This window comes from Narcine bancroftii, unplaced genomic scaffold (genome assembly GCF_036971445.1).
Source record: "Narcine bancroftii isolate sNarBan1 unplaced genomic scaffold, sNarBan1.hap1 Scaffold_43, whole genome shotgun sequence".
NCBI lineage: Eukaryota > Metazoa > Chordata > Chondrichthyes > Torpediniformes > Narcinidae > Narcine > Narcine bancroftii.
In genome coordinates this window covers 27,459-40,424 of record NW_027212060.1, presented here as the reverse complement: position 1 = coordinate 40,424, position 12,966 = coordinate 27,459, and the positions used below count along the sequence as shown (strand labels likewise).

The 12,966-nt window shown below is 42.2% G+C and overlaps 1 protein-coding gene across 2 annotated transcripts in view; it reads left to right on the top strand.

Annotated features, from left to right (window-relative positions):
* Positions 1-763: 763 nt before the first annotated feature.
* LOC138750966 (adhesion G-protein coupled receptor V1-like) overlaps positions 764-12,966 on the top strand; it is a 38,724-nt gene continuing 26,521 nt past the window's right edge. The window contains exons 1-3 of one of the 2 annotated variants that reach the window (XM_069913067.1): positions 764-1,571; positions 4,634-4,755; positions 8,973-9,164. In XM_069913067.1, the coding sequence (XP_069769168.1) occupies positions 4,699-4,755; positions 8,973-9,164 (249 nt within the window). In that variant the 5' untranslated portion in view covers positions 764-1,571; positions 4,634-4,698. Of the gene's footprint in view, positions 1,572-4,571; positions 4,756-8,972; positions 9,165-12,966 lie in introns of those variants that run through there. The other variant, XM_069913066.1, reaches the window with a different exon arrangement.

The window sequence follows — 12,966 nt, the reverse complement described above, 5'->3', positions numbered from 1 at the left end:
CACCCAAAGGGAAGTGAATCTCCTGAATCCTCTACTCTGGATGTCTGGGAGGACATTTCAAGAGAGAGATCCACAGATCATTAAAGAGACAAGATATAGAATGTTAGTGCAAGAATGTGATGCTGAAGTAAAAATACTTGTCATCAACTGCAAGAGTGGGCACGAGGGTCTGAATAGCCCATTCCGACACTGCTGCCTCCTCACCATTTTGGACTTGATAGATGGATTGTACAGCACTGGTGTCGTGACCTTGCATTGCCAGCTGACCAGCAGGTCTCTGAGTTCTGGTCCAATGACATTGAGAAAATATTTCTAAGTGCAGGAGAAAATGGAATCTTTGTTTTCATTTGATACCTGTCTTCTATTTAAATGTTGACAGTAGGCTGCTTACAATAAACATTTTAATGCTTGTGTTAAAATAATGCAGGAAGATCCAAGCATTTGCTTGTTGGTGACATGAACACTGATTGCAAGTCTTGACGTAATTATAGTAAGACAGGTCATGAACTATCTCGCAGAAGGAATTGAGAGTAATATGTTGATCCAAGCTGCCTGCACTTACCATTGACCCTCCAAATAAAGTTTTAATTAGCTGATGCAATCCCTCGAGGGTAACCTTGCAGGATGAAACTGATCCTCAGTGATTACGGTGAGAAGTAAAACACGCAAGTCTGCAGTTACCGTGGTTGAATTTTAAAAAAAACAAAAGTTGGAGAAACTCAGCAGGTCAAACAGCATACTTGATGTAGAAAATATGAAAATACAATACCCTTTGATGAAGGTTTCAAGCCTGAAACATTGGTTATGTGTCTTTATCTTTGTTCTACACTGTTTGACCTACTGAGTTTCTCAAGCATTGCGTTTTACCTCAGTGATAAAGACCTGTACATAATCGGGGGCTATTGAAATATACAGGTGGGCTAGTGCAAACCCCAACCACAAAAAGAGAAAAATACCAACAGCTGGCTTAATCCTTGTCTTCTGGTTTAATTAATTGTTAAGGCTACCAAATGCATAAAACATTATAAATGTTTCTGAATGTCAAACCATTGAAAAGTATTCAGAATCAATTTTTGCCTAATAATTAATGCGTCAGGAAGACTTTTTTTCTCAGACGATATCCTGAAGTATTTTACAACCAGCATATTGTAACCTGCAAGCTGGTTATTGTTGTGACAGATATGTAACATAGCATTTAATGTGAGTTTATTTTCATATACATAAGTACGATACACAGTACATACAATATAGGTACACACTCCTTTATCCGGAACCCTTGGGGGAGAGTATGTTCCGAATTTCAAATTTTTTCGGATTTCGGAAAGCCTGATTTAAGCCCACCCGAATTATGCTGCCGTATGCACCCCCACCCCCTTCCAGTCATGCTGCTGGTCTCCCCGCCCGCCCGACTCACGCTGCCGATCTCTCGCCCTTGCCCACCCGACTCGCACTGCCGTCTCTCTCTCCCTACTTACTGGATTTTGGATCATTCCACATTTTAGATGTCCGGATAAAGGATTGTGTACCCGTATACAGATGCACTGAAGTTCTTAGTTGCTAGCATGAAACAGGTAGGTAAATTACCACAAATGTCTGGAAGAAAAAAAAGATGATAAATACCAAAAGATTTATGTACACTACAACTCCAATTATCCAAAATAGTCAGGACTGGCCCTATGTTGGATAAAGCATTCAAATAATGTTTAATTCTCACCAAAAAAAAAATGCTGGCCACTGCCGATCACCGACACCTTCCCACCAAGGCTCCCGCCCGGGAGCCTGAGGTCCGCACTGCCGCTGGGTGCCTGAGGTCCCTGCTGCCACCAACAGCCTGACATCCCCGTCAGATCAGCCCCAAAAAAAATTTGGATAAATGAGGATTTCTGATTTGTTTCGGATATCCTCATTTACCCGAAAAAAAATTTAAAAATTTAGAAATGAGTTCAGATCATCTGATTTCAGATAATCAGATTCACAGTTGTGGTTAGTGCAGGAAAAAATGACAATTTAGTCATGCAGACAGATCCTTTGGTGCTCCTGATGCCGTTTATGGTCCACCTAAACTGTCTGCATTATTGAAATGTCATTTTTTTTTCCTTACACTTATCTATAACTGTTCATATTTATTCCATAGTTGGGTGACTGAAATATGCTTTTATTGGAATAATCTTAGCTGTGTCCATTTCAAGATTTCATCACGTTAACTAGAAAATGGCCTCCATAGTGCACAGAATGATATTCTCTGAGTATCTCTTGGAGGATAACAAGGGATCCTGCTCCACCCTGTCCTGGGAATGGTTATTATTGGCAACTCTTGGGACAACATTTTTCAACCAGCTCAACACTGAAGTGGAGGCTTTCAGGGAAAGTAGCTAAGTTTAAGTTATTTGTGTACTTTCATCCAATGCACTAAAATGAATACCAACAAGCCCTGATCCTTTAAATCAGCCACCATTTTTTTAAAATCCCACCCCTATCCATATTTCAAGCTTGACACCATTAACAACAAGTGCTAGACATTCCAACCCTCTCTTGCTGGTCATTTATTTTATTTTGTTGTTTCTTGTACCCGCGAGCAAAATTCCAAACCATAGAACCAACTTTTGTTCCTCCTCCCCAACACCTGCTCTTTCCTGATCGCCAAGCACCAACTGTGTCCATTCCCTGACTTCCACCCCATCACCATCCCCCTTTCTCAATCACTGGCCAAACTCATCAGGTCTGATTAGACCCAATCAAAAGAGCTCCCAACCCTAATCAGAAAAAAAATGACCCAGCCAGATAATTTTCAGGGGGGGGGCGGGGGGATCAAGTATGAGCATCAAAATTTCTTGACCAAAGTTGGTATCATTTGGTTAGCGAAGACCAGCTGCTTCTCCATGCTTTCAACTCTAATGAAGCACTGAAACACTAAGACTTCTGAAGTTACCAAAAACAAGCAGGACATTGTTCCACAAGTGTGTGCCCCTGGGTAGCCTCCACATTAATGAATAGATTCACTCACTGTATCCATCCCTTTCCAATGTGCTTACATTAGATTTCCACATTTATGGGGCCTCTCCTCTCTGTGCCTGATTGGTTTAAATATTCAGCCTCCATCTAAACCTGTTTACAATGCGTTTATGCGAAAAAATGAAATTTTCTTTTGCTTGATTGAAGCTCACAGCTAACTACTGTTGAAGTTCAAGGGTCAAAAATACTGCTCACAAAAAGAGATGAAAAAATGTACCCAGTTTTGGTTAAATTGAGAAGGAGGATCAGATCAAATTGACCAGCTGAAATTCCAATGTCTATTTTCAAATATACTTAATCTGGAGAAGGCCAGGACAACGTAGATCTAAAGTGGGAACACTTTTTCATGGATAATTGATAGGTTTACTCAATATGTCAAGGCTAAAATCTTTTAAAATGAGCTTAGTTTCCTAAATAAGAAGTATTATGAAAAATTAAGAAGTTGCATTTGCTTTTAACAATGAATTGTCTCTACTTGTGGATACAATAAACAGTTTTATTTGAGTGTTATTTAATTTTAAATTCTAACATAACTGATTTATTTTCCTCAACAGAAAAATACTCATATCCATGACTTCAATTAAATTTATGTCCTTTTTTTGCTTTATTTATAAAATCTATGAGGGATTTTGAAAGCATGCCTCAGAATGTGCTGCTTGAAGTCTACTTGTGTTTGGAGCCTTCTCCATAACACCAATAACCAGTTTCACATCGTGTAATCTTTATTGGAATGTTCATATCAATTTTTTACTATAACAATCTGGATAATTTGACATCTTGGAGATGTTAAGAGAAATAACTGTTGCATCTTACCGGATGTTGACCAAATTGTCATGGACGTCATCTGGCTGGCCTTGCATTGATACAGTAGCACCTCAGCTGCAATACGGAGCGTACCAAAGGGCTTGATATCCCATCGGATTCAACCTGCCCTTCATTTTGGAAAATGAGGTCCAGGTGGCACAGACATGAACTGGCACACCTGCACTGCTGGAAAGTCTGAGATACATTGTGCCTTTTTGGTAAGGACAGGAAATGGTTGGACGTGAGTGAACTGCAGATCACGATCTCTGCCGTCTGAGCTACAGCTTACATTCTCTCCCTGGCCACGTGTCTGAACAATTAGGCAATGGGGCAGATAACCCGCCCTTGCATAGAAAACTTGGCAAAGGGCTTCACTTTCATCTCCCTGGCTTCCCCTCTATCCTATTGCCTTATTGTCACCCTTATCTCCATATTCTCTGAGATGCTGGCCAAAGCCAAGAAGTGACCAATGTGTCCAAGGTGCTGGGTGAACTGACTACTTGGATCTGACCAAGGCTTTGTGAAAGCCTGGCAGAAGGATCCAGCTCAGAAGTCTAAAGCCCATTATTCTGCTGCTCTGCCCAGCCTTGGACAAAAACGGGAGACAGCTTATGGATATATCAGATGAGGAACTGAATGATGAGATAATAAATGATGGGAGTGGGAAGGAAAACTTATACAGCAAGTTTTATGAATCTCTCCTGGCATGTAAATTTATCTACAGATAGCACTTCTTGCTATTACAACAAGTCAGGCAAGATATCCTATTCACAAAATGTATTCTGAAACTAGCTGACTTGTAATCTCATATTTGCAGAAGTTCCTCTTGTGCTGTATCTTTTTGCTTTGATATCACTGACATGGCTGTGGGGAGGCCTGCACATGGCTTACAGACACTTCTGGATGTTAATCCTGTATGTTGCCTTCAATATCCTGCAGGTAAGTGAATATCGCCTCATAAAGATGGATAATAGAATGTAAAACTTCAAGACAATCTAATTTTTAATTTGTTAACTAACCATTTGAAAAGTATTAATCTCATGTAAACTGCCACCTGGTGTAGGTTTCCCCATATTCTGCCTTCAATCTTCTGCCTGAATTGAGTCTGAGGTTAAGTTATATGAAATGTAAGTAGGAGTAGGTCTGGCTCTGTCCCACCAATCAATTTTAATGCACTTGAATATTTAGATTTTTTTTAATTTAGAGATGCAGCAAGGCCCTTCAGCCCACAATGTTGTACAGACCTATAGACCCTTCCTCCCACACAACTTTCCATTTTAAATTCATCCATATGCTTGATTTGTACTCCCTTGAATTTCACCAATGTACCTGGCCCCACCACTGACCCAGGTAGTGCTTTCCATGCACAAACCACTCTCGAGGTTAAAAAAAAACTTTTTCCCTTGAACTTTCCACCTATTACCTTAAAGCCATGCCCTCTTCCATTGAGCAATAGTGCCTGGGAAGGAGGCGCTGGCTGCCCACTATCTATTCCTCTTAATATCTTGTATACCTCTATCATATCTCCGCTCATCCTCCTTCTCTCCAAAGAGTAAAGCCCTTAATCTCTGATCATAATGCACACTCTCTAAGCCAGGTAGCATCCTGGTCAATCTCCTCTGCACCCTTTATTTCCTATAATGAGGCAGCAGGATCTGTACACAGTTCTCCAAGGGTGATCTAAACAGAGTTTTGAAGAGCTGCAACATAACCTTGCGATTCTTAAACTCATTCCCTCGATTTATGAAAGTTAACACCCTGTAAGCTTTCTTAACTACCCTGTCCACCTGCGAGGCAACATTCAGGGACTTGTAGACATGGAGCCCCAGATCCCTCTGCCCTTCCACATGACCAAGAATCCTGCCATTAACTTTTACTCTGCCCCGGAGTTTGTCCTTCCAAAGTGTACCACCTCACACATCTCCAGATTGAACTCCATCTGTCACTTCTCAGTCCAGCTCTGCATCCTATCAATGTCCCTCTTCAATCTTCTAAAATCCTCTACACTATCGGCAACACCACCAACCTTTGTGGCATCTGCAAACTTACTACCTCCTCATCCAAGTCGTTAATAAAAATCATGAAAAGCAGAGGTCCCAGAACTGATCAATTAAGGGACTTCACTAGACACAACCCTCCAATCTGAATGTACTCCCTCCACCACAACCCTTTGCTTTTTACAGGCAAGCCAGTTCTGAACCCACATGGCCAAGCATCCCTCGATTCCATCCCTTCTGACTTTCTGAATAACCCTACTATGTGGAATCTTATCAAATGCCTTACTAAAATCCATGTAGACCATATCCACCACACTACCGTCATCAATATGTCTGGACACCTCCTCAAAGAACTCTATCAGGCTTGTGAGACATGATTTGCCCTTCACCAAGCCATGCAAACTGTCTCTGATCAGACCATGATTCTCTAAATGCCTATCGATCCTGCCTCTAAGAATCCTTTCCAACAGCTAGCCCACCAAAGACGCAAGGCTCACTGGTCTATAATGACCTGGACTTTCCCTACTACCTTTTTTGAACAAGGGGACAATATTTGCTACCCTCTAATCTTCCAGTACCCTGTGCCATACTGTACCACGAACCAGTGCTACCCAAAATACACCTAAGTGACCAATTAACCTACTCACCTGTATGTGTTTGGAATATGGGAGGAAACCAGAGAAAACTCATGCAGACATGGGGAAAATATACAAATTGAACCCAGGTCACTTGTGCTGCAATAGTATTGCACTGACAACACACTGAGAGAAGGATGTTTGTTTCATTGAGCAGACTTGCTACATCATTCTTTTAAACAACAATTGGCAAAAGAAATTGGCCTGAAATAGTCTTTGGCAAATTATTATAATTTACGATGTCAAGAAATTTTTAAAAACTACAGAAGTCAAACATCGTGGGAAAGGGATTGAACACAAACAGAACCAATTTAAACTAATTTTTCGGCAAAATTATGGCTTTGTTGTATCCAGGGGCATCTCTTGTTATCTTCTGGGGTAAATAATTTTGGCTGAAGACTGGGTTCTGTGATGGTGGGGTTCAATACAAAAATGTATTGTTCACCTGGTGTTTCCGGCTGAACATGCTTCATATTTGGCACTCAGTGCAGGGATTTCCCCCCCCCCCCCCCCCCGACACTGAAGATGGGGATGGTCTTGGAGCTGCCTCGTCCTCAATATTTCATTGTCTACTCTTATTCATGATGAGATGGGGCAGGACTGTGGAGCTTTGATCCTTTGTTGGAGGGAGATTGTCCATGCATCCAGGCTAGCATCCTTTGTTGTTCCACCAGATAGAAACCTCCATTCTTATTCAGTTGGGTGTGGTTCCCAGCATTGTTACTGTACTTGATAATAATCATAAAATGAGGAATATGCTGAGTGCAAGTTCTGCCACGTGGAGGTGGAGGGGCAATGGTTCAGTCTGTTATTAAGGAAGACACTGTTTATGGGGGATGGAGTTGTACAGGGGCTGGACATCCATGATGAAAATTAGGTGGTCCAGCCCAGGGAATTGGAAGTTGAAGTGATGGAGGGGATGCGAGATACCCAGAGGTAGGTGGGAAGAGACTGGATCAAGGGGAACCAAATGGAGTTCAGGATAAGAATTTATTGTCATGAACACATCACTAAGTTTGTTGTTTTGTGGCAGCATCACAGTTCAAACATTTATATCAACAACCATAAAAAATAAAGTAGTGCAAGAAAAAGTCAAAGTAAGGCAGTATCTGTGGTTAATTGTTCCATTCAGGAATCTGATGGCAACAGGGAAGCAGCTATCTTTGTGTCGCTAAATGCTCTTCTTTCCCCCCTCCCTCCCCCTGATGGTAGCAGGCCTGGGTGGTGAGGGTCTTTGAGGATAGAGGCTGCTTTTATAAGACACTGTGTCATGTGGATGTCCTCGATGGAGTGAAGTCTGGTGCCAGTGATGGCGCAGGTCGAGTTAACAACCCTCTGGAGTTTATTCTTGTTCTGAGAGTTGGCACCTCTGTACCAGACAGTGATGCAACCAGCCAGAATGCTCTCTACAGTACACCAGTAGAAGTTTAAAGAGACTTTGATGACATACCTAATCTTCTAAACAAAGTTGGGTTTGATGATATCGGTTCGGAGGAGTAGGAACACCAAACATAATGGGTCACCATGGAATGCAGTGCAATAGAGTGATCTGGGAACACAGATACATCTTTCCTTGAAAGTTGTATCATAAAGACAGCTTTTCATCCATTGGCTATCATAAATCAAAATACTGAGGACAGGATTTGATGTTCTAGAAGGCATCAGGGAGACAAAATTTGAGTATTGTGTGCAATTTTGGTCACCTGTCTGCAGGAAAGATATCAATAAGATTGAAAGAGTGTAGAGAAAATGTATAAAGATGTTGCCAAGTCTGGAGGAGTTGAGTTATAGGGAAAGATTAAATAGGTGAGGACTTTATTCCCTGGAGCATCAGTCATTTAGGGAAGATTTGATACTAAATTATGAGGTAAATTGGAGTAACTTTTCCCACTGAGGTTGGATGATACAAGAATGGAGGACGTGGGTTAAGGGTGAAATGTTTAAGGGGAACTTCAGGAGTAACTTCATTGTGGTGAGAGTGTGCAACAAGCCACTGGGGAAATGGTGGATGCAGGTTTAATTTCAACATTTAAGAGAAATTTGGATAGATATATGGATGGGAGGGGTATGGAAGGAGGGATACAGATCGAAGAGACAGGTTGGGTGATAGTTTTGCATGGCCTATCTAGACCAAGGTGCCTGTTTCTTTGCTGTAAATGTTCTATGTTTCTAAATTTTAAACTTGTTTTTCTTGTAAATAAAGGAGAAATGCTTAGCAACTCTGTTGCCCTCTTGTTGATAAGTTCATAACTTCATAGATGAAAATTAATGGAATTAACAGGTAGATGGTGCCTCTCATCAAAGTTTATATTTAAGGTATAATTGAATAGAATGCATAAAAATAGGCATTAAACATGACTTAGTCAAGTATGCACAAGCTAGCAACCCTTCTATATGCCAGGAAAAATAAATTTTACTGTGTAATTATATTTTTGCTTAAGCTTTCAGCAAATTTGATTTTCCTTCAGAGTACCTATCCTCTTCTCTGCACTCTTTATAATTGTTATTGGGTTTTGTTTTGCAGGGCCTATATGTTTTTGTGGTGTACTTCATCTTGCACAACCAACTCTGCTGGCCAGTTAAAGCCAGCTACAGTATGGAAATCAATGGTCATCCCAGTCCTGGGTCAACCTATCTCGCATCTGGCAGCCGTGCTCCATCAGTAGGAGGGGAGATCAGCAAATCCACTCAGAACTTAATCACTGCAATGGAGGAGGTAACATTGATCAGAAGTGAACTTTCACAATCTCATTACCAGGTTACTTTTATAAGCTTGAACTTATTCCAACTGCACAGGTTTTGTTCTCTACATGGGAGATCTTTCTAACATAAATCATGTAGCTGATAAAAATCCAACCAGGAACATAATTGAAAAGTAATGAAACCAAGGCTTAAAATGTAAATGGCAAAAACCTGGAGAGCGTTGGAGAGCAGAGAGAACTGAAGGTACAAGTGCATAGTTCCATGAGTGTGGTTACAGGGTGGTGAAGAAGGGATTTGGCACACTTGCCTTCATCGGTCAGGACATTGAGTACAGGAGTCGAGATGCCATGTTACAACTATGCAAGATGCTGCTGAGTTGTGACTGGTTCTGGTCATCCACCAACTGGATATAAATTATTAAGCAGGCAAGGTCACAGAAATAAGGATCAAGAATCCAGGGCTTAAATTATAAGAAGAGTCTGTAAAACTGGACCATTTTTCCTTGGAGCATTGGATGAACTTGCATAAAATTTTGAGGGACATAGAAGTGGTGAATAGTCAGAGGTTTTCTTTTTTTACCCAGAGTAGAGGATACCAGAACTAAAGGGCAGAGGTACAAGTCTGAGGAGCAACTTTCCCACACAAGGGCTGGTGCTTATATGAAATGAACTGACCGATGAAGCTGTAGAGGCGGGTGCAGTTGTGGTGATTCAGAGGCATTTAAACAGGCATTTGCAGACATCTGGGCTCATTTAGAAACAAAAAAAAAGTGTACAGAAAAGCTGGAGGAGCTCAGTTAGGATTGCAGCATCCATAGGATGCAAAGATATTTTATTGCCATTTTGGGACTGAGCATTTCATCAAGGTATAAGTCAAAAACCGGGTCAGCATGGATGAGTTGGGCTGAAAGGCCTGTTTCTTTGCTCCATGACACTCTATGAAAGTATATCTTAACTGGTGCCTCCATTAGAACACATATGTGGTTAGCCATTAGGGATTGTTGGCTTTTCACATTGGTGTTCTGGATAAGAGCTTGTTAAGGATGACAGTGGTTTCTGCCATTATGGACATGTCACTATGGAACCAACCAGTAGGTGAAGGGACAGGTAAGAAATCGATCATGGGCGATTTTTTTTAAAAAGTGGTTTCAATTTTTATTTAAGGTAGTGCGAAGCATTTGTATTTTTGAAAGATGGGGAATCATACTTTATGGCAGTGAAGCAGGAGGAAAGATGGAGTCTTGTTAAAATGATCAGTGAGCGTGTAGTTGTTTAGTATGTTCAAAATTAATCAGTGATGTGCACCTTTCAGCCTGTGTCCCACATGGAGATATTTGTCCACAGTCCAAAGCTTCTGATGAATGTTGACTCGTGCTCAATCAAATCATTCAAGCAAGTATTGCTGTTAAAGTTGACAGCAATTGAATTGAATGAGATGCGTGAGGTGGTAGACTTTGGAAGGACAAACTCTGGGGCAGAGTAAAAGTTAAGGCAGGATTCTTGGTAGTGTGGAAGGGCAGAGGGATCTGGGGGTCCATGTCTACAAGACCCTGAATTCAATTGGTCACAAAGGGTTCTTGCAATAAAAGAACAGCAGAACCAATGAACATACAGCCAACTTTATTGTATTACAATAACAGGAGCAAGAGGCACAAGGAATGAGTAGAAAGTGTCACTTGTTCCCTGCACTGAGCCTTACTTAACTTGTACTGTATTTTAGTTCACCTTATATAGTCCTTTAGAAGGGTGCTTCGCGCAGCTTTACAGGTTTCTTGCAGCTGGTAATTCTTGTTACATCTTGATTTTCTCACAGCATTTTCAACTTCAGATATGCTAACCTTTGCATAGGTCTGGTCAAGCTCTCCTTGTCAGGTCGCATTATAGTCTTGTGGCTTTGTTTTCAGTCATATATCTATCAACCTGGCTTTTGCAACCTTGCTCATACATTTCTTAATTGTGGTTTTTCATCTGCAAGGCTAGCAAATTACCATTAGCCTATACCCAACAACAGAAATTCCTTCCCTTAGTGCATTATATTCTTTCACAATGCAGTGCTTTCTAGGTCTTGCTCAGCAAGTCATGCCTTACTTTACAGAGCCTATTAATTCCCGGATCACAAAATGCTAACTTGATATCCTGCATCCCTCCAACTGGACAAGCTTGCAACTCGTGCATTCTGAATTAATTGAGCAAGCTCACACCAAGACACAAGAGCAACTTGTCCGTGAACTACTCTTTGCAGACGATGCCGCTTTAGTTGCCCATTCAGAGCCAGCTCTTCAGCGCTTGATGTCCTGCTTTGCGGAAACTGCCAAAATGTTTGGCCTGGAAGTCAGCCTGAAGAAAACTGAGGTCCTCCATCAGCCAGCTCCCCACCATGACTACCAGCCCCCCCACATCTCCATCGGGCACACAAAACTCAAAACGGTCAACCAGTTTACCTATCTCAGCTGCACCATTTCATCAGATGCAAGGATCGACAATGAGATAGACAACAGACTCGCCAAGGCAAATAGCGCCTTTGGAAGACTACACAAAAGAGTCTGGAAAAACAACCAACTGAAAAACCTCACAAAGATAAGCGTATACAGAGCCGTTGTCATACCCACACTCCTGTTCGGCTCCGAATCATGGGTCCTCTACCGGCACCACCTACGGCTCCTAGAACGCTTCCACCAGCGTTGTCTCTGCTCCATCCTCAACATCCATTGGAGCGCTTTCATCCCTAACGTCGAAGTACTCGAGATGGCAGAGGTCGACAGCATCGAGTCCACGCTGCTGAAGATCCAGCTGAGCTGGATGGGTCACGTCTCCAGAATGGAGGACCATCGCTTTCCCAAGATCGTGTTATATGGCGAGCTCTCCACTGGCCACCGTGACAGAGGTGCACCAAAGAAAAGGTACAAGGACTGCCTAAAGAAATCTCTTGGTGCCTGCCACATTGACCACCGCCATTGGGCTGATAACGCCTCAAACCGTGCATCTTGGCGCCTCACAGTTTGGCGGGCAGCAACCTTCTTTGAAGAAGACCGCAGAGCCCACCTCACTGACAAAAGGCAAAGGAGGAAAAACCCAACACCCAACCCCAACCAACCAATTTTCCCCTGCAACCGCTGCAACCGTGTCTGCCTGTCCCGCATCGGACTTGTCAGCCACAAACGAGCCTGCAGCTGACGTGGACTTTTTACGAGCAGTAAAGTTTTGTTCAACTGACAGGTCATTGATATATATGTGTGTATATATATATATATATAATATATATATATATAAATAAACCCTGGCCAGGATGAGGGAGGTGCAAAAGGTGAAAGGAACTGGCTAAAGGTGTTGGAAAGAACAGGGTGTGTGTGTGTGTGAGAGAGAGAATCTGTGGATGAAAAGAGAAAGCAGGAAGATTGTGTGGCCTCTGTTGGTTGTGGTCGACCATGGGTACTATGCCTCTGGTAAGCTGAAGCGGGCTCTCTATGGTGCAAGCCAGGGCAGAGTTGATAGGGAGCTTACCCACGCAGTAGGACTCCCCTCTCCATGCTAATGACAGGTCCAAAGGAGTGATGCAAGTCGATACAATTTGGTGCCAGCAGAATTGCAGTTGTCGTGCTGGTGCTGGGTAGGAGGAATAGATTACTTGAAATGTTCATGTAGACGACCCAGGCAGAATAAGAGGTTCTCCTCTTCAAATTTGCACTTTGCCTCTCTCGGGCAATGGGGGAGGCTGCAGATGGACAGTCTGGGAATGGGAGGGGAAGTAAATGACTGCAACCGGAATTTCCAGCTGGTGGACGAGGTCAGAACGTGGGTAAATAAACACCTATTCTG